Raw genomic sequence first — 24,956 nt, 5'->3', positions numbered from 1 at the left:
CCATAACATTGAGCAGAAAGAACTCTCATTATACACCTTAACTAAGGATATACAGCAAAGCAGATTTTTCTAAGTCAACAACTACACATTAACATTATACACAGGCAAGTAACAATATGGACACCTATTAGCATAATGCCTACCAGTTAATTAAATTCAATCATCTCCCTCACATCACAAAAGTCAGAGGTCTTGTAAGAGTTGTATGGAAGAGTTGTATGAAGCCAAGAATAATTTAGATCTTGAATGGGGAACCTATGTTCCTCCAGCTATTAGACTCACCAGCTATTCTGGCCGGGGCCACATCTTCCTCAACCCTTATTATAAAGTATTCATTATCCCTCTGAAGCACTTAAAAAGAAAAAATAAATTCCAGCCTGCTTCAATATGTGGTATTTGCACACTTTTTTGGGGGGGAGGTGCTTCGTATAATGAGCACAATCCCCAAGACAAATTGATCTGTATGCCTCAGGAACAATCACTTTGTATTTTTGCAGAGGAACAAGGGAAACTGCTCCACTCAAATCTCATCTTCTCACAATAAGAATAAAGTAGTCTTACTCTCAAGGTTGGTATAGGCCTGCAATGTGAATATTTTTTCATCCCTTTGCTTTTGATCTTTACTGGCAGATTCACTTCCACAAAGACACAACTGCTTACTCTTGAATGAATGGTGAAATCACGAAGGTTCATTTAAAACGGTATCAGCTAGCCAATGGGATTTTCATGTTGAAAAGGCAGCCCAACTCTGGTTAGTATGTGGACTAACGGGCAACAGTTATCTCCATCAGGACCTGTTTGTAAATTTTGCCCTAGAATCTGGCCAGCCACCCCGGAGGCAGTATGGGACTAGACTGCCCTTTGTTCTTACTCATCAAGTAATGCATTTGCTTACATCATTAGGAAAGCTCATGCAAACTACACAACAGCAACAAAACAAATCAAAGACTTAAGGTCCATCTAGTTCAGCACTGTCACTAGTCTTGACCAGCCAGGTGAAAGGACCACACCCACAGAAGCCTCAACCCTACATTTTGGAAACTAGATCACAAACTTAGTAAAGTAAAAATGACAGGTTCCAACTGACATGTTTGCAGAAACAAAGTTTTATTATTTACATAAGCAAGTCTATCTTTAGACGAACTCTTTACATTTCCAGAATATTTACATGATTTCAAGATACTGGGTGATGAACTAAAATGACAAAGGCCATCAAAGCATAGCAAAACAAAATCCAATACCGTGCTTAAAAACTTAGGATCCAAAGTAATGTTGAAGAAATGTCAATTTAGCACCTTGGTCATAATAGTCATGCTATGGTGTTAACATAAGACACTTTTAGAAAGCAGTAGGGATCTCAGAGGTGACCGTATCCAGAGGTTGCCAATGACAGCTCATAAGTGTGTCAAAGAGTTCTTCACTTCTCACCATAAATTCTCTGTTCATTCTGTGAACGTCTACGTTGAGCTGTGGATCTGTTTAAGCAAAACAAAACATCAGTGAGCAAGGAATCAAGTAAAACAGCTACTATACAGGAAAACAAACTTTGGAAAACAGTGTTCTCTGTCCATTTTCGTCTGTTGTGAATTTTTTTTACAAAACAGCTTAAAGTACAGAATGCATTCTTATCAAAATGAAAAGAATGATTTTTATGCATAAAATGATTTTTAAAGAGTTTAATTTTTAGATTCTCTACTTATTAATGACTTTTGTGTAATTTGTGTTATGTTATCTCATAACAGGGATAAACGCAGAACACAGAACAAAATTCTACACTGAATGCACTCTTATTTTTATGATGCTCATATTCAGTAAATTTCCAACAAAGCTTGGCTGCAGTGCTATACAAACTTACCTGGAGCAAGTTCTGTTAAACTTATTTCAAAGCATTAATGCAAAGGATTGTGTTTATCAGGCTGGAGTGGGGAATCTGTTTCAATCTGAGGGCTGCATTCCCTCAAGGAAAACCTCCCTGGGACTAAATAATGTTAGCGCGGCAAAAGGCAAACAATGGCGATGGAGCAACAAATATGAAACTACAGTTCGCTACTTTCCAGCTATGCAAAAGCCAGAGTTTCCCATGCCCATTATACATCTCTCCACCCTGTGTCCAGATAAGCAAGAGACATCACCACAGTTCTTGAACACATTACAACCAGGCAAAAAACACTCAAGGACAGTACACAGCCTGGGAATGTTCCCAAGGCCAAGGGCCTAAAGCAGGGGTCAGCAAACTTTTTCATCAGGGGAGCGGTCCACTGTCCCTCAGACCTTGTGGGGGGCCGGACTATATTTTGAAAAATATAAATACCCTGCAAGCCGGTCCCACAGCTGCCTCCGGACCTGGAGGAGGAATGCTCTCAGGAGCGCATCTCGGTGCCACCCACTCACCAGCATTGTTGATGAGCAGCAGCCACTCCATTGGCCCGTCCCTGCAGAGCTCCCAGGCGGTGTGCGCCATGTGCTGTGGCCCGTCATCCGAGGCCAGGGCGCTATGCAGGCCGTGCATGCAGAGTGCTGGGCAGCTCGTGCTCCAGCACGGCTGCCGAGCAGCAGCGCTGAGCCACGTGCCAAGCCAGCAGACGCACCAAGCTCCAGCTGAAGGCCCACAACGAGCCTTTTCTGATGCCCAGACCCACCACCCACCGGCCTCTCCGTCCATGGCCACGCCGGGTTTACCTCAGTGTGCAGGCAGCAACGCGTTGGATTGGCTGCAGGAACTTCCTGCCGCCAATCCGAAGCTGCGCCAGCGTCGCTGCCTGCCCAGAACCGTCCACAGCTTTGGATTGGCTGCAGGAGCTTCCTGCAGCCAATCTGAAGCCGTGCCAGTGTTGGCAGGGTCCACGGGCCGGATTTACGAGCCTGGGGGGCCACATTCAGCCCCCAGGCAGTAGTTTGCCAACCCCTGGCCTAAAGGACCACTTTGATCCATGGACGTTTCCCATCCCTGCTGTAAAACAACATTTCAGAGATTTTCTTTGGAGACCAGTACATTTTGTCCAATGAAAAAAGGGGGGGGGCAACATCCAATTGTTATTTCCACTTGCAGTGAAACTTACCCTTCCTCCCCACCCCCTTGCATACCCCCAAAATCTGCTTGAGGATTGAGGGACCCTCTGGAGCAGACTTGGGGTACAGGGGCTGCAGAGGGAGATAAGGAAGAAGAATTCCATTGCAACTGCTGACGCAATGTTGGATCTTGCCTAACTAAGATAAGCATCAAAGTCCATTTGCATGTACTAATAATATCACAATTACCTTCTGTTATTAGATCATCATTCATAACCATAGTAGAGGTCTCCTGGGGGAGGAAAAACATGAATCATTTCTCTTAAGAAAAAATATCTATCTGCTATTTTTGAAATAAGAAGAAACTTAAAGCACAATTGCTATAAACATTGTAACCTGATCCTCAGCTTCTTCCTCCACTCCCCTTTTTTACTTTAAAGTCACATAAAGTTAGTGATTTAATGCAACTGAGCTGAGCTATATTTTGAGTTTATTGCATTTCAGTATAATGATAGACAAACTCCAAGGGTTGGGCTTGTCTGAATCTTACTCATGTTAAATAACGACAATCAGTTAAAGAAATGAATCAAGCAGAAACATGATCCATGAATTTAGCTATAATCCTATTTGGCTTGGGACACTGAACTGGACAGTACTTCAGAGTAAACCTCTATATGATTGGTTACAAAAATGCTTAAAGCCTGGACCTAGTTCAGCCAGCCCTCACTGTCTGTGTTTTAAAACAGCACAGGTTTACAATTATTGCATTATTAAAAAGCACCCAACAGCCATATTTAAGGTATATAGTCATTATTTCTACCTATGACTTCATAAAAAAAAACTTCAGTTGTAAGTATGCTCAAGTGGATACCTGAAATATGGCTGGATTCATAGTTTGCTGTCCCATATTTCCGGTTGGTTGCATCCTTTCATAAGATGCATAGCTGTAGTTGTAGTCGTTATATTCGGCATTATAATCTCCATATTCAGCATTATATTCTCCATATTCAGGGTAGTCACCGTAGCGGTCGGCAAAACGGGAACCAAAGCGCTCAGCATAACGTTCAGGACAACGGTCCCCAAACTGTTCAGGGTAACGTTCAGGAAAACGGTCCCCAAAACGGTTACCTCGTTCAAAACGGTCAGCACGTTCATAGCGATCAAAGCGTTCATTTCTATCATAATTACACTGGCGGTAGTAGTTTTGATAGTCTTGATAATAATCATTATAACTATAGGGCTGGTACCGCTGAAATTCTGCTTTCAATCTAAACACAAAGCAAAAAAAAAGTACAAGTTATCTAAAGCATGAAATAAAACCAATCGCACCACGGAAAGTCTAGCAAAAACTAAATTCCCTAGAAAAAGTTAACCTGAATACAGGGTGGAATTATAGTGCTAGGTCTTTCCTTCCATCTGTTCAAGGATTTTTCCTAGCGCAACGGAAGATTCTCTCCCTGCTAAATCCCTATGCCCCCAATTTGTACTGGGGTTCCTCCAACTCACTGGAACAGATTTGGGGAAGGTGCATGGAGTACACAGAGGGAGAAAAAGGGGGGAAAGTCCTATTGTGCAAGTGGAAACCCTGAAAGAGGAGGAGGAGGAGGAGGAGGAGAGGAAGAAAGCAGAATCATGGCCTGGCTGTTTATGTGGTAATAATTATGTTGATTATTCGAAAGAAAAGCACAGGTGTTTACAATTATGCAAGAACAAAACAAAAATAACCCTAGGCTCCAGAGTAATCATATACAAATGGTGTGTTTGTAAGAGATTGGGAAATTTCATGAGTTACCTTTTAGAAATTCCTAAAGTCAATCGGATTCGTTTTCCACCTAGACCAGGTGCATTCTGACAATCTTGCAATGCTCTCATCATATCACCTTCTTCAGAAAATCGGACAAAGCCATAACCCCTAAATAGTTTTAATACACATTTTAGTACATGTTCATTCTATTAATATTCAATTCAGCAATTTAGTGCTGCAACTTATCGAGTTGACCATTTCTTTCCCTGGGTGTTCTCACCACATTTCTGGGATATCCCCCCACCCCGGAATGTACATCTTTTTCAGAATGATTTGTTAGGGTGTTAGGGTTTGATGAAATAAATCAGAATACTATTTATTTCAAATTTTATCAAACTCTAACACCAGCATAAACTGAAATTACTTCGCCTCCAACAATAATGTTTTTTCATAGGATCTTTATGCTTACTAAGTTCAATATTATCTAAGCAAGTCACTGGTCATGAAATGACACCCAAATTTTTTGTTACTGCATCATTGGTGGACTCTTAGATTTCCAATGGTCAAATAAATTCCATTCCAAAAAATGTTAGCTGCAGACTACTTCTCTTTGCCACCTGTAAACTGGAGACATCTTACCATTCTCCTTACACTTGACTTTGATTAATGTTATCTTCCTTTCCTTATTAAATGCAACAGGTGCACTTAAAATATGCAACTTCATAAATAGTTCAAGAAAGTCTACACTAATTTGTTACATGATCATATAGAGCTATGACATATTAAATCAGGATCATATCAGGTTTCTCAAACTACAGCAGACCGCTATATGTAAGTGTAAGCAGTCACTAAGCACTGCAGCTCTGACATTCCCTCCCAAACATGCTACTTTTCCATTGAGATAGCAAGTTCACACTATGAGAAGACTGAACACCATTAGTCTATCTTCTCTCTTCTCATTGGAGATTGCACATTTATTTCTTGATGTGCAGAGCTCACTACGAAAAGCTTTTAAGCACCTCAGTTGTACATAGTTTCTTACCACCAATGCTTTTTGTTCTGTAATAAGTTACCTGGAATATCCCAGCAGATCTGTGGCCACTTTGCAGTCTACAGAAGATGGATACCTTTTGAAAAAGTAGTCATAGAGCAAGAAATCATCCACCTCGGGAGTTAACTCTCCTACAAATATTGCAAATTCAGGCCTTGTAAATTGTTCTGGCCTAACAAATTCTTGCCTTGGAAATTCTGGCCTGCAAGAAATTTAAAGAAAAAATGCAATTAGTAGTCTTGCAGTAAATGCCTCAGGGCCCTGTATCCACTAGGTTACTTTCCAGAGTGTATGCCACTCAAATACCTACCTAGGATTGATCCAGCCAATACTTGTTTGTCCTTGCCCATGGTGCATTCACGGGCACCATGCACAGAAGCAATAATCTTGATCATGTCTGAGCAACAATCCTCAAACCACTTTTCTGAAACTCTGCTTCAGACCAAACTGTCCGAGAGGCTGCTACCACAACACAAACCACCTTTCCAAACCACCCAAGTGAAAAATATTTACTATACTATTAAATCCATGAAAGAGGTCAATTGCCTCCTCCAAAATAAAGTTAAGCAGTACTTTTAAGCAGCTTGTGGGTTGTTATTAGCCTGCTCTGCTTACGGATTCAAGATAGCAGTTCTCAAAGCTCTTAGTCTAAAGCAACCCTGCTAGCGTCCATGAGAGAAAATAGTCAAATTTTGGGTGGAATTCACTCTAGCACCAAAGAGAATGTTCTGTCAGCACAAGCATTTATATGTGTTTTGTTGGGCAAGCTACACTATCCTCCTGCCATGTGCTGCTCTGGGGGTTCTCCAGACCCCCCAAAGAGGATTTAGGGAAAGCATGGGGGAGCAGCCATGATGCACTAATGGGAGTCCTTGCACTTTAATTACCAGGAGTAATTAAATCCAGCCCTTTATTTTCTTCACTCTTACCTCATTGCCATCAAGAGACCATCAAGCATACAAAAGAATGTGATTCAACGGCCAAGCAGAGGCACATATTCAGTGGATGCAGAAAAGAACTAAAATTAAGGAAGTTTTTCTGCAGCTCGAACTAGTTATTAATTCTATCTATTTTGTTATTACTGTTGCCTTCTCCCATAGCTGTGGCTTGAATCATTTGGAGCCTTCTGCTCTGCAAGTGCCTTTCATGTTCTCTGTTAGCGGCACAGCACTATCTGGGTAATATGTAGAGAGGGCTGATATCTAGGAAATCTTGCATAAGCAGCAAAAAGTTGGACCTATGATTCTGCTTCTTCTAGCTCTAGAACTCTAATCCTAAACTCTACATTTATATTCCCATTTTATAATGGTTAAACTGAAGCAAGAAATAGGGAGAATGAACATGACGGAAATATCATTAACATTAGCAAGCATGGATCAGATTAAGCAAACTCCCCAAAATGCTGTAATATTCAGCATAAGTTGCTTTGAGCAAGTGGGGCATAGATATTCTTTTAAAAATTGTGTAGCCCTTTTCCCAACATTTATCAGAGAATGCCAATACACTTTACATATATCGTACCTACATATATTAGTCAAAAGCTAAGTATGAAAGAACCTTCAAGTAGCTTTATAGATGGTTATCCTGACGAGTTGTAAGTATTTAACTAACTAACTGTGGACAACATTATAATAATGTAGTTTGGCTCCAATTACAGACCAGATTCTCTCTTGTCCTCTGACTTCATTAAAAATAAAACTGAATTTGTGGAAATGAATGGGGCTTGTCAATATCCTGTGGTGAGGTGGGCTTCAAATGTATATCCAAAGTGTAATGCTATTAATACTTTGTAGTGCCAAGGTATGTTTACTGCCTTTCTAGCCATTGAGATGGCTGTTGTGATTTTATTCAACATGTGCCCTCCAAGATGAATACAGTACATGGCAAAACCTTAAGCATCAAAAGGTAAACATGGTACAAAAGATAAAGCAGATAAATGACACTGAGAAAGCATAATCAGAAAACCTTTTGAGAAGCAGGGAACAAACCAAGAGGGTACAATACTTGTGTATATTCTGGATGTCTACCATCAGATGTATCAGCTTTCATGCTGAACACAGAATTCTCCCGATAGTCTTGGAACCGTTGCCTGAAGCCTTTTAACTTGTTTCACTTTAATTACAAGTTCATATCCACTGGGCCTTTGAAAGCTACTAAATAAACAGCTCCATTAAAACTGGCTTATTTCTTTATTTAACTTTACAAATTATTATTTTTCAGAACAGCCTAATGAGTTGTTTTTTTGTTAATTTTGTGCTATTTGATTTAAATACTATTATATGGACAAGAGCCGGCTTTTTTTCTTGTCAGTTTCAAGGTTTCTTCACCTGCTTGGAATACTAGTAAAATCTGGTCTTCCTGCTCTTGCTTTACTCTTTTTCTTCCGTTTTTTGTGGGGGGATCTCCACCACAGAGGCAGGCTTTCTTTTTTGGCCTTTCCCACTGTATCCTGCTAGAATGAAAAACAGTTATACAGTATTTCATCTCAATTAAATGCCTCCCTCCCTCTCCCGATCACCACCTTGGTGATTTCCCCATATTCACCTTTCCCTTGACAGAAGCCTGGGGTCCCATCTCTCCCTCCGCCTCCCATGAGGGAAAGCAGCCTCTGGGGAAAATGCCTGGCAAAAATAACAGAGCCAAAGGATTGTATGAAAAGCCATATTCCCCTGACTTGGTCAAGCTGGCTATAGGAGTAACTGCTTTTCACGCCAACATTTTGACTCCCCTCGGTTTCCTTAATTTAAAAAAAAGAGTTAACCATTAGAGGCTGACCAAGCATGAAATTTAAGACTTGCTTTTACAACAGGACCCTGCTTTAGATCTCTCCAAGACTTGCCCAGAGACGCTACAGCAGAAAGAGGTCCAGTGTATGAGATGCAGGGCCAGGTCACCAATTATTATTTTAACCTAAAAGGGGTCTTGGGCTCTTCTCTGAGATATTGATCAACACTGCCAGGTATCGGCCACTATCTCAGGGCAACTGTCTTGGGTAGACTGAATCTAAAGTGCAGCCAAAGGAGCTCACTTCAAGTTTTTACACTAGCAACATGCAAGTGGGGAAAAAATGCCACATCCAAAAAAAGGAGAAAGAAACCAGCAGAGGCTGGTTGGGAAGGAAAAGGGAAGGAGGCAGCAGTCAACCAGATAACAAAGGCAATATCCCTCACCATCCCTCACCATCGGGATAGAGATTCAACATTTTCATTTAAGGTTTACTTACATGGATGGTATCATTTCACTTCTAGCGCACCAGTTCAGGCATCCTAAATAGTGTGTGTTATAGGAAAGTCCCACCACAAGATCTCACTGTGCAACAGTGCAGAAAGCAAAGCTTCTTGTTCTGCCCCCAAGCTGCTTCAGTTGACGTGATTAAGGATTCCACAGCAGGGGAGAACAATCTGTCAGAAATTCATCTGAGGAAAGCATAGGGCTAAAACCCACCACCACCGCCACTCCTCCCCCAGAAATCCTTGCTTAAGTTTGACATTTGCCAATGGCTCTGACCATGGCTAATGTCTTCCCCTTAGGAGCTATGAATGTGTCATTCTCATAAAATGATCTTACCTGGCTAGCCATTGTTAAAAACTATCTTCAGAAGAAAAATATGCTGCGGTTGCTCTTCTGGGTGCTGTTTTTTAAAAAAAGAAAAGAAAAGAAATATGTAAGTTTTTTAAAATGAAAAATAAACTGCCTTTAATTGCAGGACTGCTGCAAATGTAACCTATTGACCACTTAGATTTGGTGGGATTCCTTCCTTGAGGAATATAAGTGACCAAGCAGAATAGTAGTTACAGGTGAAATTCAAATCCAAGTCCATCAACCTTCTGGAACAGATTTTCCAGACATGTGAAGAGGGAGGAGGAGAGGAAGAAGTCACACTGGAGAGTGGAAGCTAATTTTTGCTGGCAGATAGACACTGTTAGAATATCACCCAATTTGTTTAGATTCTGTACATCATGGCCCTGACATTGAAAAACAATTTGATGGAAGAGTATACTTTTTTAAAAAACGAGTAGTCTTCCACAACATTTAAGATTTATTAATTTTATGAAATTAATCATTTCTCTACCAACTTTCAACACTGAAGTGTACTTAAGGAAACTCAGAATAAAATTACAATTAATAAAATACAAAATCATGAATGAGGCCTAGTTTGACTTTTCCTGGTGAGGACACAGCTAGTATACTAGTTAGAGAAAACCCACCAAACCCACATGAGTGTCTAACAGAAGTACCAAATTAAGAAGCATCCCCATAGCTGCCAAGTTCTCCCTTTTTTTAAGGGAAATTCCCTTATGCTGAATAGGCTTCCTCGCGAGAATAGGGAAAACTTGGCAGCTATGAGCATCCCTAAGATGCAAACTTGTTGCTTCAATATGAATCCAACTCTACATGGGTATAGTCTCCGCCCAACCTGAAAATCAAAGAAAAACACACGCCCAACTTTTTAGGGTATGCTGTGTACTTTTATTTTTTTAAAAATGCTGTGTTTGCCAAATTAACCATACCAATATAGTTATGAATTATCCCTTTATGTGCAGTTTCTACATTAGGACAAAATTAGATTGGCTGTACTTCATTGCATGTCAAACTGTAATGGTAACTTTGTTCCCAAGGTACAAGAGGACATCCAATCTGTAGATTAGCAATGCAAAAATGTAATGTAAAATATGCATTCAGGAAGCTAATATCTTGCTCTACTTACAAGATTGCTGACAGACATAGCATCTTTAAAAACATGCAAATAACATGTTCTACAACTAGTTATTCAAGTTGAATAATTTCAACTTAAGATTATTCAACTTACCAGTCAGTGTCTACTACACAAACTGCCACATAAAAATAACTCTGGATGCAGAAGATGGGGAGAAGCAAAGTAAGGTGTCATCCAATGTATTTCGGGTTCCAAGTATCTTATGAATTCACAACTATTTTTGGTACTTTCTTCCTCCAAGATTGCTAAACAACCTATGTTTTCACTACAATACAAAGAAAGAAAAGGAAGAAAGGAAGAATTAGAGACACATGATAACAGTTTCATAGCAATAGGACTTATTTTGACTGACGGGAGAACTGGGAACCTTTTTGCTATTTTGTACTGGTATTACAAATATTTTGTGAGAGTATACTAAACTGGGTAAGTCTCAGTGAAATCATCTGAACTTGTTTCCATGATACTTTTCGAAACACAAAGCACACCACAGAATTCTTACACTCAAAGATCATGCTCGTAGCATGTATTTACATAAATCTTTAGAAGAATACATTCCATAGGTAAGCAAGAAACCCAAAGTGTTGCATCCCATTATATCTGCACATCAGTGAGATGAATTTCTGTTAATGCAACAGAACTTCACTTTCCTCTCACAAGAAAATAAAAACCCTGTTGAATCATGCCAAATGATCACTTAGTTCAGCATTCTGTTCTTACAGAGAACAATCAGATATTCATGGGAAACCTGAGCACAACAATTTGAAGAACTGCCTGACAGTAGAAAAAGAACAAAGCTAATTTGGCTCCTTGCTATTGATAGCCTTATCCTCCATGAGTTGTCTAATCCTCTTTTAAAGGCATCCGGGTTGGTGGCCATCACAACAGGCTGCAGGAACATAATTCCAGGGTTTAATTTCAGAGCAAGATTGGGGGGGCACATGGAGGAAGGTGAAAAACACTCATAAAAAGTTTAACAGATTTTGATTGCACCCTAGTAGTTTGGGCAAAATATTAAAACAGAAAATAATTTCGGAAAAAAATATGCTTTTAAATTTTCAAATCTGAAAAATCCTGAATTAAGTAGTTCCCAAATTTTCTGTAACAGACGTTCAAGCAAGGGGGTGGCAAAAAGTTGTGTTTCCCAATAGAAATGTGGCTGTCTAATACAGTACTGCGATTAGAAAAAACAACAACCTTACTAGGCCCTTCGTTTTTCAACTGAAAACTTGATTTCGCCTAGAACTGTATGTTTAGCAAAATATATCTGACTATCCGTCTCTGTCTCCTTTGATTTTTAAAAGTTTTAAACGGGGGAGCTTTACATTTCAGTTCGACCCGCCTGTTGGGGATTTTAAGTCCCACGTTCCACCTAGCGACGCTTAACGGTGCCACTGGGCTACGTCGAAAACGAAAGCCTTGGGCTGAGCCTTTGCAGAAAGCCCGATCCTCCAGTCCCCAAGGTTCAGGTGTCAGTCGCAAGCGGCACAGCCGAGACTAAGCGCGCCCAGGAGGATTGCGCAGCCTTGTAAGGGGCTAATCCGACAACGAGAGAGCGGGCGGGAGGAAGAGTCTCCAGCACGCGCCGAGGCCTCCCTCACAGGGGCGGGGGTGGAGAAACTCCACGAAAAGGGCCGGGGGAGCCTAAAAACCACCCCCAGAAGCGCTGGAGAGAAGCCGTTAAGGAACGAGAAGCACCCGCTCGCCACCCGCGCTCCCTCAGCACCTCCCATACTAACGTCTACGGCCTTCCTGAGAGCCGCCATAACGAGGAGTTCGGATGTCGCAACGCTCCCTTCCGCCGCCGCCCCGCCTTCTTCCTTCTCCGACGACTTCCGCCCAAGGCTGCCACGGTGACTGCCTGTTTGTTTTACTTCCGGTCGCTCTTTACGGCCCCCCGCAACACGCCACCCAATACGAGGAGATCGAACGGGAAGCGTCAGTGACGACCGCAGCGCACGCACGCTGGTGGCACAGTCTTCCGGCTCCTGATCAGGCGGGAGAAATAGACAACCCCATGCAGCACAGCTATTAAGGACCCCCGCGTCATTAGGCGTCGCCGAAAGGCCGAGAAATGGAGCTGTTAGGGGGCTGCTACGAACAGGTGCTTTTCGGGTTCGCGATACAGCCGGGCGAGGTAGGAACTGTATTTTTTAAAAAACGAAACGGGTGGGGGCTGGAAAGAGCAAAAAGTGGCGCGTTGTGCACTTACAGCACGAGGGCCGCATGCGCGACGCACGCCACGCGAGATGCTACACGCACGAGGGTCACGGGGGAGCTCGCCTCGTCTTGCTCTAAGGCTTTCTTCCCAGAAGCCTTCGCGGCATTGGCCGCGCGCAGCTCCGCCCTTGTGGGTTCGAATGTTGCCGAGAGATGGGGGCGATGAAAGGGCGTCTTCCTCCCGTTCATAGGAGGAACCACGAGGGTCATCTAGTCCAACCCCTTTGCAGTGCAGGAATATTTTTGCCCGACGTGGCATTTGAACCCACGACTCTGAGCTTAATAGCTTCGTGCTCTAGCGGCTGAGCTATCATATCCTCCAACATTTAGGGACGTCCTATTCTATTGTTGTTGTTATACCCCGCCCATCTGACTGGCCTGCCCCAGCCACCCTGGGTGGCTTCCAACATATATACTGTAGAAACAAAATAAAATACTAAATATTTAAAAAACTTACCTCTACAGCCTTCAGATGGCTCGAGGGTCTTGATAACTCCATACCCTCCAACATTTCTCTGATGAAAATAGAGATGTCCTAAGGAAAAGCAGGACATTCCAGGATCAAATCAGAAACTGGGACGGTTTCTGTAAATCCAGGACTGTCCCTGAAAAAATAGGGACACTTGGGGGGGGGGTGATTATACCCCACTTTCCTCCAAGTAAGGGAGCTAAAGGCGGCATCCCCATTTATCCTCACAACAAGCCTGTGAGGTAGAGATTGTGACAAATTTTGCATGATTGTTTCTCAACTGACCAGATATCTCCTTGATTGAACATGGAATGTTTTGTGTGCTCTGTGCACATTCTGGTCTTGATCCCAACACAGTTCATCCTAGCTAAGTCCCTATTCGAACTATGGCATAATTCCTATAACTCCATTGCTATCATTGAACTTACTGATGAATAGGATTAGCTGCATCAGGCCCTCTGAAGATTAGTTCCCTGTTTCTGTTTTTAAAATTGGGATATCATTAGCAAATAATAATTGTTCTTTTTATGTTTTATCTTCAGAACTGGTCAGCTGTTCCTGATTTCACCCATCATGCTCACACTGCTTCACTGTCCGCAGTAGCTGTGAATGACAGATATGTAGTCACTGGCAGCAAGGATGAAACCATACAAATCTACGACATGAAAAAGAAAGTAGAACATGGGGCACTGATGCAACACGATGGTAAGGGGCTTATCATTCTTGTATTAGTTGCATGGATTGGGAGTGAGATATGTATTAGTGGGAGTTGGTTCTGAACAGGACTTAAGTACAGAAAGATATGAAGAGGCTTACAAATATTTGCCCTGATCCAGAGGCTACTTGCATGAAAGGTTGCAAGCATAAAGGCTTCCTGATTCACTTCTGTGGTATTAATAAAAAGGGAAGCCAGCTCCAGCAGGTGCCCCATATACATGTTGAAGTGCCTGTGGGATTCTGAATCAAGGGCACTGCCTTTAATCCAGCACATGGTAAAATGCACATGCCAACCTTATTTCAAGGGTTTATTTCCAATTCCAAGCAGCATACAGTGGAACCTCGGTTTATGAACAACTCGGTTTATGAATTTTCAGTTTACGAACGCCGCGGACCCATCTGGAACGGATTCATTCATTTTCCATTACTTTCAATGGGAAAGTTTGCTTCAGTTTATGAACGCTTCATTTTATGAATAGACTTCCGGAACCAATTGTGTTCATAAACCAAGGTACCACTGTACACAGAAATAATTTTCATGGATTTCAGTGGAATCAAATTCAAAGTGGTACCGAGAACTGCAGAGTTCCTATGCACCAAATGATAGCCATAAGCTTCCAAACATAGTTTAGCATGTGCAGTTTTGCAAGGCATATCTAAATCAGCTATGGTGCAAAATTACCATTTTGAAATGTAGAAGACATGTTCAAAATACATTAAATGTAACTGATTTGCATGGATTTTCAGGCACTGTAACCTGCTTGGAATTCTATGGAAGTTCACATTTATTGAGTGGAGCCGAGGACGGTTTAATATGCATTTGGAACACAAAACGATGGGAGTGCTTAAAGTCCATTAAGGCACACAAGTAAGTATTGTTTTCTTCTTCTTTTTTTAAAAAAGTGTATGGCTTAATTTCAGAGTTGCATGAGAAGCTTTCTTATGCTCTCTTCCCCTGCAACCATTCCAGAACAACTCTTCCAGAGAATCCAAAATGGCATGGTACAGAAGGCTACAGTGGGTGGTGGAAATTGGATAGGAACACCTTGCAGAAACTACATCCCATGCTGTTCTGGAGGGTTTCTTGAAGTTGTTTACAAGCCTATATATTTATCACACACGTGTGGTAAGCTGAGAATGCAGCATAAAACAGTTGTAAAATATCATTATGAAACAACTGTTATCAGAAAAATAGTATCAGAATCAAGCAACAACCAAGTCAGCCTAAGTTTGTTACTGCCCCCAAACTCACTTAAACAGCTAAGAAAATGCAGTAGGATCAGGTTGGGGCAGGTTTCTTCAATTAGGGAGTTCAAAGTGTAACAACTGAGAATGCTCAGTTGTAGTGTAACCACTGAAGATGCTCCAGGGGTAATCAACCTTTTTATACCTACCGCCCACTAATGCATTTTTCTTGATGGTAAATATTTTCTTTACCACCCACCCGTGTTTAATGGAAGGAGGATTCAGCTTGTGCCGTAGAACCCCCTACCGCCCACCTAGAATCCTGAAATGGCCACTAGTGGGCGGTAGGGAGCAGGTTGACAACCCCTGCTTTAGTCTGAGCTGTCATTGATACTATTTCCCAGGGTTGTAGAATCTGGATACGTCAGAGTTGGGAACTTGTTGTTTTTTAAGTTGTTTATATCTCACTCTCAATCAAAAAGATCTCAAGGTGGATAACAGTCAAACGAAAAATAATAATGATATCAATATATAACTTCCCCCCAAGAATATATATAAAAACACAATATATCCACCATCTCTCAGCTGATAGTTAGTATTAGTTTTCAGAAGCCTGTGAAGTCATGCCATGTTTAAAGCCAGTGCTTGAATAATAGCGAAATTACCATCTGGATTGTAGGGGGCTGTAGTTTCAAAAGCCAGGGTGCCACTACAGAAAAGATCTCCCTGCACGTCACCCCCACAAATGTAGCTCCTAATGGCAGGATGCAAAAGACAGCCTTAATTCATGGGCAGCATTTTTTATTGCTAGTGAGTTCATGGGAGTAATGAATCTTGACTTTCATTTGCTCTTTTTATTAGGGGACATGTGACATCTTTCTCTATTCATCCTTCTGGGAAGTTAGCTTTGTCAGTAGGAACAGACAAGACATTAAGGTGAGTCGGAAGGTTGCAACTTCAGAAACATTCATTTTAATTTTATTTAAAACTTTAGATTCTTCTTTTCTGTAAACTCAGAGCAATTAACAAGTGATACAAATTCAAAACAAGTCCCAGAGGGGAGAAAAACATTAAATTGTTCATTTTTTAAAACTAGTTAATTCTTCACTCCAAAATATGTTTATTAAGCATCTTGTTTTTCAGAACATGGAACCTTGTAGAAGGAAGGTCTGCATTCATAAAAAATATAAAACAAAGTGAGTATATCCCCTTTGCATTCTGTCCTGTCCTGTAATTATAGATATGTCCATGCATTGCCAAATACCATGTGTGTCTCATTTTTTGAGTTCAGAGTCCACAGTTATTGTGTCCTTGGATTTGTGATGCAGCCCTGAAAACCCCGAGAATCTCTATTTGTTACACAAAAGTTTCAAGGCCCGCATTGCCCAATAATCCCATTGAATGCTATTATAAGTCACCAGCCTTCTCACTGGCAATTGTTCCTGGCAGAAACATCATTCCCATCCTGAGTCCTAGCCCTCCTCTGGAACCCTTAAAAGCTTGTATCAATCTATGTTTATGGCTCTCAAGTTCTTAGTCTCCTATATTCTGGAGGTACCTGTTGAGTACTTCCAAGCAGTCTTTCTTGCTTCATGCCTCTTTCCCTTCAGCATAGCTAGGATTTGGTTTTTCTGTTAGGAGTGCTTCAAATGTCTTTGCACTGGTGGCATCTATGAAGGCAAAATAGTTAAACCATGCTCCCCAGCACATCACCTAAATCTGCTCCAGGAAGGTCTTGGGATCCTTCAGACAGCATGGGAGATGAAATGGGGTCCTGCAGGAAGGAAACAGAATTGACGGAAATCATTTCCTCCTCTGTTCTGCTTGACAGAAGCCTCTGCTGGGTGAGAGCCTTCCTTGAACACAAGGAACACCACTGGCTACATGTTTTCCAAAGCAGAAACATTAAGGAAACTTTGGTTTATAGATAACTAATATATTTACCTTTTTTATATCTTTATAGACAACACTCTTTTAAAAGACTTGTAAAAACAAGGCAAAAATTTTACATAGTGGGGTATATGTAATGTTTTGTACTGTGAACAAGTACCGTATATTGTGGCGTATAAGACAACTGGGCGTATAAGACGACCCCCAACTTTTCCAGTTAAAGTAAAGAGTTTGGGATATACTCGCCATATAAGAAATACGACCCTGCGTATAAGATGATCCCTGACTTTTGAGAAAGATTTTCCTGGGTTAAAAAGTAGTCTTGTTGTTGTTGTTGTTGTTGTTTAGTCATTTAGTCGTGCCCGACTCTTCGTGACCCCATGGACCATAGCACGCCAGGCACTCCTGTCTTGCACTGCCTCCCGCAGTTTGGTCAAACTCATGTTTGGAGCTTCGAGAACACTGCCCAACCATCTCGTCCTCTATCGTCCCCTTCTCCTAGTGCCCTCAATCTTTCCCAACATCAGGGTCTTTTCCAAGGATTCTTCTCTTCTCATGAGGTGGCCAAAGTATTGGAGCCTCAGCTTCACGATCTGTCCTTCCAGGGAGCACTCAGGGCTGATTTCCTTAAGAATGGATAGGTTTGATCTTCTTGCAGTCCATGGGACTCTCAAGAGTCTCCTTCAGCACCATAATTCAAAAGCATCAATTCTTCGGCAATCAGCCTTCTTTGTGGTCCAGCTCTCACTTCCATACATCACTACTGGGAAAACCATAGCTTTAACTATACGGACCTTTGTAGGCAAAAGTAGTCTTATACCCAGGAATATACAGTATTTGTAGCACATCACATTTGAAAAGAATCGAGAGAGATGTTCTAGCAATATTCAGAAGGGAACTGGGGGAGGGTCAGTAGTTTAACAATGTCCAAGACATTTCATTTCTCTATTTGGCTTAGATTGCTGATAACATTCAGTACAGTATTAGGACTCGGCTATCCGTTCCGGAGGTGTGGTTGTAAACCAAAACAGGTTGTAACCCAAGGCGCGCTTTCGCCAATGGGACCTCCCCAAAAATGGGTTGTACTGTAATCCAAAAAAAAGGGACATGCGCTTCCGGGTTTGACGTGGTTGTAATCCAAAACGGTTGTAATCCAAATCGGTTGCAGGCCAAGGTACCACAGTATACAGTTGCAAATAAAACATTTTAAATGTGTTTTAAGTGCAATACAGTATACAATGTGACACTTTATGGCGATGGTGAGCCTTATGGAAAATTATTTGTATTTTTAAAAACACTTTTTAAAAAGCATTTTCTGAATGTTTTCTATATGTGTGTAGATTCCACCTTAGATTTCCTTATTTTGTTTGCAGTAAAGTGATTATTTAGTATGTATTTGAAATTAATATTTTATAAAACCTGTATCATTTTTCCTCTTAACGTAGATGCGCATCTTGTTAAATGGTCACCCAGTGGCGAGGTATACGTGGTAGTTATAGCTAACAAAGTGGATATATACAACCTTGAAACTGCTTCTATTTCTGGCACCATTGTTGCAGAAAAGAGAATATCTTCAGTAAAGTTTCTTACAGTAAGTAGTAATGCAATGTCAAAGTAAGTAAAACATTTTAAATAAATTCAACCTGATTTATGTTTTCTTCACCTTTTCCTTCAGGATTCCATACTTGCCATTGCAGGAGATGAAGAATTTGTACGGTTATTTGATTGTGAATCTCAAAAGTGCCTTTGTGAATTTAAAGCTCATGAAAAAAGGTATTTTCTTTCTGAAACATAATAGAAAGGATATAATAATAATAAATAATAATAATAATAATATTAATAATAATTAATAATAATTAATTGTTTCTACCCCGCCCATCTGGCTGGGTTTCCCCAGCCCCTCTGGACGGCTTCCAACAGAAAAATAAGATACAATAATCTTTTAAACATTGAAATATTATGCATGCTCCGGCTCAACTTTTAGGAGTATATAATAGTCCGTTTTTAATTTTTTCTCTTTGGAGTCTTGTTTTGTATTTTCATTATGAATGTGCCGTAGTTCAGCACTTCATTTATTTATTTATTTACTGATTTTAGCATGAAAGAAAGCATGTGTTTAAACCAGTAGCACTTTAAGTGGTTAAATAGGGCTGAATTGTGTCCTAACGCCAGTTTTCTTAGTGCTTGCTGCTGTTTAATTTTTACTAATTTTATTGGGATATTTCATACCAACTATTGATCCATAGAGTAAAAGAGATCTACACTTTTGAAATGGAAGGCTTACATATTCTGGTGACTGCATCGAGCGATGGATACCTTAAGATGTGGAGTCTTGATCTTGAGAAGGTTTGTATATTACAAAGCTAAGTGCACCATTCAAGGTTGAATACTAAATTCCAAGAAGTGCAGTCTTAATTTATTTCATTGGCATTTAATAGCCACAATCTCAGCTAGCCGTGACATCAGTGGGAAGTGTGCTTCTGAGTAAACACAGCTAGGATTATGTTGCAGGTGTGCCTATGGCCGCCAAGTGAAAAGAGAAGACACAGCTTTTACACCTTTTAAGAGTTGTGTAGAAGAGGGCATTTCAGCAGGTAAGCTACATCTTCTGAAATTCCACCATCAATACAAATATTGATGGTGTAAGCCACTCTTTTTTTTATCTGGCCATCTAAGTCAGTGTTTCCCAACCAGTGTGCCTCCAGATGTTTTGGGACTACAACTCCCATCATTCCTAACCACTGGTCTTGCTAGCTAGGGATGATGGGAGTTGTAGTCCCAAAACATCTGGAGGCACACTGGTTGGGAAACACTGATCTAAGTTATGCCCATCCTATCTGTTTGTTTGAAGAGTTCTTTTAGAATTGACATTGCATTCCCATGTATGGTTGTCGTGTGTTGCTCTATGCTTGATTCTCGTTTGAATTGTTTTTTGTATTTTCTCCCAAGATTCCAGACAGGATTCACTCCCAGTCCTACCTAGAGATGCCAGGAATTAAGATTTAAGCACTTATCCATTGCTGTTACAGAATAATATGGTTTCTGGGATTTACATTAACCATTTCTTTCCCCCTCCCTTCAGATTAGTAATTCCCCATCATTGCTGTGTGAAGTCAATACTAAGGCCAGGCTTACATGTTTAGCAGTTTGGCACAAAAGAGATTCAGAAACCGAGAAGACCCCCAATGAAGCCACAACATCCTCTCAAGGTATCATAAAGCTTTCCTGGACTTCTGTTAAGTTAAAAAAAACTTTATTAAAGAAATTTTAAAAAATACCTTAAATAGACTTCCGATTGTTCTCGAAAAAACTACCGTAAATTACACTTGTTATATTTTACACAGTATCATATTATTATATTATTTTCTTAAGTCTTTTGGAAAAAGAAAGAAGAGAAATTAAATAGAAACACTAAATTTACATATATTATCTATACATTGCAAGACTCATTCAAGATCTGCCAACAAGTTTTTGCTGTCACAGTAATTTTTCAGATATTCCTTGACTATAATCCATTCTTGATTTACTTTTTGTGTTGAATACCCTCTTACCCTCCCTGTCATTTTTGCCATTTGCAGATATTCTAACAATCTAACTTGCCATTCTGATTTTGTAGGAGTAATTTCATTTTTCCAATACGTTGCAATTAAAATTATGGCTGCGGATGTCGCATACATAAAGAGTGGTCTTACTTCTTTTTTAATTTCAGTTGACATTATCCCTAGTAAGAAGGCTTCTGGTCATTTTGTGAATGGGATTTTTAACATCTTTTTAAATTCATTATATATAACACCCCAAAACTTTTTTCCACATTCCCACCACATATGCATAAATAACCCTCTTCCCCTCTTTACATCTCCAACAATTTTCCAATCCACTCTTATACATTTTGACCAGTCTGGTCGGGGTGAGGTGCCACCAATATATAATTTTCATGATATTTTCTCTTGTTGTAGCATGCTGTGTACCTGATATCTTCTTTCCATAATCTCTCCCATTGATTCATGTAGATATTATGGCCTAGGTCTTGGGCCTAACGTACCATTGCACTTTTCACTTCTTCTTTAGTCTCCCACTTGAGTAGAAGAATATACATTTTGGAGATATGCTTATTTTTGGCTTGTACTAATTCTTTTTCTAATCTTGATGTTTCTTTTTCAAATCCAGTTTGTCTATCAATGTTCCACCTCTCATTTATTTGAAAATATTGTAGCCAATCCGTCACATACCTTCTGAGTTCATCAACTTTTTTCAAATTTTATTTATTGTTGTTTTCCTCAGTCTAGTAACATTCTATATGTTGCCCAGTCACCTTTTGCATTTTTCCTTTTTACTGCCATGGCCTCTATCGGGGAGGTCCACCAGGGGATTTTAGGTTCCAATATTCCCTTATATTTATCCCAGATTTTATAAAGTGATTTCCTAATTACAGTGGTGCCTCGCTTAACGAATGCCCTGCTTAACGAAATTTCCGCTTAATGAAAGGTTTTTTCTAGCGGAGGTTGTCTCGCTAGACAAATTCGTTTTACAAAAAATTCATCTAGCGAATCGCGGTTTCCCATAGGAATGCATTGAAATTCAATTAATGCGTTCCTATGGGCAATTTTTTTTAAAAAAAATATCAATGCATTCCTTTAGGATTCGCTAGACGACTTTTTCGTTATAAGAAAAGACCCGTGGAACGAATTAAATTCATCTAGCGAGGCACCACTGTATATGGTTTTAAAAAACCCCTTTTAAAAACCTGCTGTCGAAGCCCTCTAAATCTAATAGATCTGTGTCTTTAAGTATGTTCCACTCTCTAATCCATGACAGCCCAGCCGCAGCATGAAATAGTTCAAAATCAAGTAGAGCTTTCCTGGATTTCTGTTAAGTTTTCAGCTGTAGGTAATACAGCGATGACTTGTTTAAAAAAGGGTTGATCTATATTAACCAGATCCTACCATAAAGTATATTTACAGCATTTTGGGGACAAGTGATTTTGGCTCTCATCAAACCAGTTCGTTCTGCAGAGTTGAAAAATGCACAAGTCCAATGATAGTTTGATTCAAGTTATTATTTAGACAATAGTGATCATGGAGGTTACTGTTCATACATTCAACAAAAAAAACCCTGGTTATTTTGTAAAATGTAGAGTTGACTCCAGTTTGTCCAATGGTGTTTGGGGCTGTTTTCTCTTTTCCTCTGCAGTGCCCTGCAGCCTTTCTAAATCTGTTCAACAGAACTGGGGGAACCTTTGGAATGGATGTGGGTAGCTGTAAATTTGTGAAAATTGTTTCCCTCTGCCTTCCGTTCATGGAAGCCTCCCCTGGAAGAAAGAGCCTTCCATGTGTAGAGGGACACAGTTGAATAGTTTCCAGTGTATTTAAAGCATTACATCATTAAATTTAACAATGAATAACTTCATTTTGTTTCAGCACATGAAGAGGAGCAACCATTGATAAAGAAAAAGAAAATTGGTTGGGCTGAGTGTGATAAGTCATCAGAGGGTGATGGCCAAGAAACCCTCAAGAAAGGAAAATCTGCTGGTGTACAGCAAAAGAAGAAAAAGATAATGCAGAGATTAATGTGAATATGTCGCTACCATTTGCAATTCTAATCCTATAATAAATTGCCACCAACCAGAGTATACTTTATTTCCAGCACAATTTTTCATGGCAATTTGATCTGTTAATATTTATAGAAAGGAACCATTTTTATTTAAGCTGTGAGCATTTCCAGATCCTATGACCAAATGTTTTTTACAGAGGAGGAAACATTTTTTGTTTTTAAATAAATATTTTATATAAAGCACCTGAAATGTTCTATTGTAGTGGTTGAATTTGTAAGTTTTGGAAGAACAAGTACAGAAATCTTCCTAGTATGAAAATACTTTTTACATAGCTGCCAAGTACCCCGTTTTCCCCGGGAACCCCCCGTTTTTACTTACCTTTTCCCGGTGGTCCCCCGTATCACTTCGTCTCCCGTTTTTCTCCGTTGTTTTCTCCTGCTGGCGGCCATTTCCCCCCCCCCCCGGATTTGCCCTTCTATAGGCACCCAAAATGACCGCCACCGGCTTCAAAAGTCGCACCTACGCATGTCCGGAAGTGCATAGACGCAACTTCCGGTGTCGGCGGCGGCCATTTTTGGTGCCCATAGATGGGCGGAGCGACACCGGCAGTTGCGTGACGCACTTCCTGAGATGCGTACAAGCGACTTTCGAAGCCGGCGGCAACCATTTTTGGTGCCCATAGAAGGGCAAAGTGACACCGGAAGGGTGATATGCTTGGATTCAACATGCTATATTAGTTATGAAGTTATTTTGTGGTTCATTTATATAATGCTTTTTGGCTCAATGGCCCCCAAAGTATAAACAGAATATTAATACAAATTACAAACCTGATTGATGAACAATAAATCAATATAGAAAAGCAAAACCACTGAATGCCCACCAATTATACTGGAGATACCGGTACATTTTTGAGTGTCATTCATGCTCTCGCCATAGAGACAGCTCCTCTGCCCTCTCCTTGGCAGGCTAACACACCCACACCCTAGGGTTGCCATATTTCATAGATTTAGGGCAAAGCGCCGCCTTTCAGAAATTCCCCATATGGCAGCCTTACCACACCCTGACTCTTCCACTTCAATTTAGGAGCAATCCCACTGACTCCCCACTGACATATTTTGCTTCCTACTAGACCTTTTGATGACAGTGAGGTTTTCTTTTGAGTAAAGAGGCATAGGGTTGCACTATGGGCAGAACTAGAATTTGCATCTTGCAAGCGAAGCTGCATAAATGTAATGGCCTATTTGGATTCTTTTCTGGTGTCTTTTGATTGCAGCAGTAGTGCAGCAACCAACTTCCTATTCTTAACTTGACTGCCCAGTTCATACAAGCAAGTTGCTATCTAACCGAAGCCAGACGATACACTTTTTTCTATAATTTTCAGGGTCCATTTAGCTCACTATTGCCAGTCAGTAGGGTTTCAGGGAGGAAGTCTTCCTGGACCTACTTGGAGATGCTGGGGATTGAAGCTGGGACATTCTGCATACAAAGCTCTACCAGTGAGCTACATAGCTGCCAAGTTATCCCTTTTTTTAAGGGATTTTCCCTTATGCTGAATAGGCTTCCTCGCGAGAAAAGGGAAAACTTGGCAGCTATGGTGAGCTAATGTCCATGCAGCCCTAAATTTTCCTACTTGCACAAGTAAATCATACTGAGTTTAATGTGATTTATTCGCAGACAAGCATTTATAGGGTTGCAGTCAAAGGGCAGATCCATATGTTTAAAACACCTGGCTTTTCCCAAAGAATGCTGGGAGTTGTAGTTCTGTGAAGAGGAAACTACAGTTCCCGTGATTCTTTGGGGTCAGTCATGTGCTATAAATGTGCCACTTTTACCACTAAAAACAAACAAAACCAAACTACATTACATGGTTGTTGTGAGGATAAAATAAAATCAATCAATCAAAGTACAGTGTGGACCTGCGCTTACCGGTAATTCCTACTCAGTAAATGTACTTGGGGCTGCAACCTGCCTTAACCAGCCCTGAAGATTCCAATTGTTGTTGTTGTTGTTGTTGTTTAGTCGTTAAGTCGTGTCCGACTCTTCGTGACCCCTTCGTGAAGATTCCAATGAAGATTTTTTAATTTGTTGCAATGTTCGGTGTGGATTTCAGGGTTGCAAGAACCACCCCCTTTGCCCACTGTGAAACAGGCTCTCTCTAAGATTCCAGAGTAACTAAAAAGAAAAGTCACCGTTTTGAGCTCGTCTCTTTTATGCGTGCAAAGATTAGTTTTGGATGCAACCATTGGGGATTGCACCAGCAGGGTGGAAAAACGCGTTTGCAATGCTCAGAGGAATGCTCTGATGCTTGGCCTCGCCTGTACATGTAATGAAATAACGCCCGCCCCCGGTCATGGTACGTTTGGGTTGGTTGACGTCGCAGCTTTCTGTAAGAAAACCAAAGGGCAG

General features: G+C 40.7%; 2 protein-coding genes and 1 long non-coding RNA gene across 29 annotated transcripts; 1 reads left to right on the top strand and 2 right to left on the bottom strand.

Moving 5' to 3' along the window:
• Positions 1-1,090: 1,090 nt before the first annotated feature.
• Positions 1,091-12,335, bottom strand: LOC118089890 (tRNA selenocysteine 1-associated protein 1). 27 transcript variants are annotated; one of them, XM_088675186.1, is made up of 11 exons: positions 11,844-12,335; positions 10,615-10,786; positions 9,372-9,435; positions 9,028-9,158; positions 8,349-8,425; positions 8,132-8,256; positions 5,827-6,006; positions 4,802-4,921; positions 3,881-4,277; positions 3,259-3,301; positions 1,091-1,475 (listed from the first exon to the last, which is right to left on the bottom strand). In XM_088675186.1, exons 5-11 carry the CDS (start codon positions 8,376-8,378, stop codon positions 1,339-1,341), a joined length of 1,032 nt encoding a protein of 343 aa, XP_088531312.1. In that variant the 5' UTR covers positions 8,379-8,425; positions 9,028-9,158; positions 9,372-9,435; positions 10,615-10,786; positions 11,844-12,335; the 3' UTR covers positions 1,091-1,338. The 27 variants fall into 27 exon arrangements, with proteins under 27 accessions (XP_088531312.1, XP_088531318.1, XP_088531311.1 ...); XM_088675192.1 differs by having other exon boundaries at positions 8,132-8,253; XM_088675185.1 differs by having other exon boundaries at positions 9,028-9,161; positions 12,258-12,335.
• Positions 12,336-12,576: 241 nt separating this feature from the next.
• On the top strand, positions 12,577-22,799 carry PAK1IP1 (PAK1 interacting protein 1). Its single transcript, XM_035124997.3, has 10 exons — positions 12,577-12,655; positions 13,750-13,912; positions 14,672-14,792; positions 15,971-16,045; positions 16,253-16,305; positions 18,445-18,590; positions 18,675-18,772; positions 19,246-19,345; positions 20,082-20,208; positions 22,417-22,799. Exons 1-10 carry the CDS (start codon positions 12,593-12,595, stop codon positions 22,569-22,571), a joined length of 1,101 nt encoding a protein of 366 aa, XP_034980888.3. The 5' UTR covers positions 12,577-12,592; the 3' UTR covers positions 22,572-22,799.
• LOC148684779 (uncharacterized) lies at positions 16,066-24,938 on the bottom strand. Its single transcript, XR_015951381.1, has 3 exons — positions 24,477-24,938; positions 18,643-18,783; positions 16,066-16,883 (listed from the first exon to the last, which is right to left on the bottom strand). It is a non-coding gene; the product is annotated as an uncharacterized LOC148684779 (long non-coding RNA).
• Positions 24,939-24,956: the final 18 nt, after the last annotated feature.

The sequence above is a fragment of the Zootoca vivipara genome, chromosome 8 (assembly GCF_965207765.1).
Source record: "Zootoca vivipara chromosome 8, rZooViv2.hap1.1, whole genome shotgun sequence".
NCBI lineage: Eukaryota > Metazoa > Chordata > Lepidosauria > Squamata > Lacertidae > Zootoca > Zootoca vivipara.
This window is presented reverse-complemented; position numbering and strand designations above follow the sequence as displayed.

Excerpts from the sequence above, each read along its gene's own strand:
- PAK1IP1 (XM_035124997.3), top strand. The coding sequence starts at position 12,593 with ATGGAGCTGTTAGGGGGCTGCTACGAACAGGTGCTTTTCGGGTTCGCG. Across the intron at positions 16,306-18,444 it reads CATAAAAAATATAAAACAAA|ATGCGCATCTTGTTAAATGG; the intron begins GTGAGTATATCC and ends CTCTTAACGTAG. Across the intron at positions 18,591-18,674 it reads CTTCAGTAAAGTTTCTTACA|GATTCCATACTTGCCATTGC; the intron begins GTAAGTAGTAAT and ends CTTTTCCTTCAG.
- LOC118089890 (XM_088675186.1), bottom strand. The coding sequence starts at position 8,378 with ATGGGACCCCAGGCTTCTGTCAAGGGAAAG. Across the intron at positions 4,922-5,826 it reads GATCTGCTGGGATATTCCAG|GGGTTATGGCTTTGTCCGAT; the intron begins GTAACTTATTAC and ends AAAACTATTTAG. Across the intron at positions 3,302-3,880 it reads TGAATCCAGCCATATTTCAG|GAGACCTCTACTATGGTTAT; the intron begins GTATCCACTTGA and ends TTCCTCCCCCAG.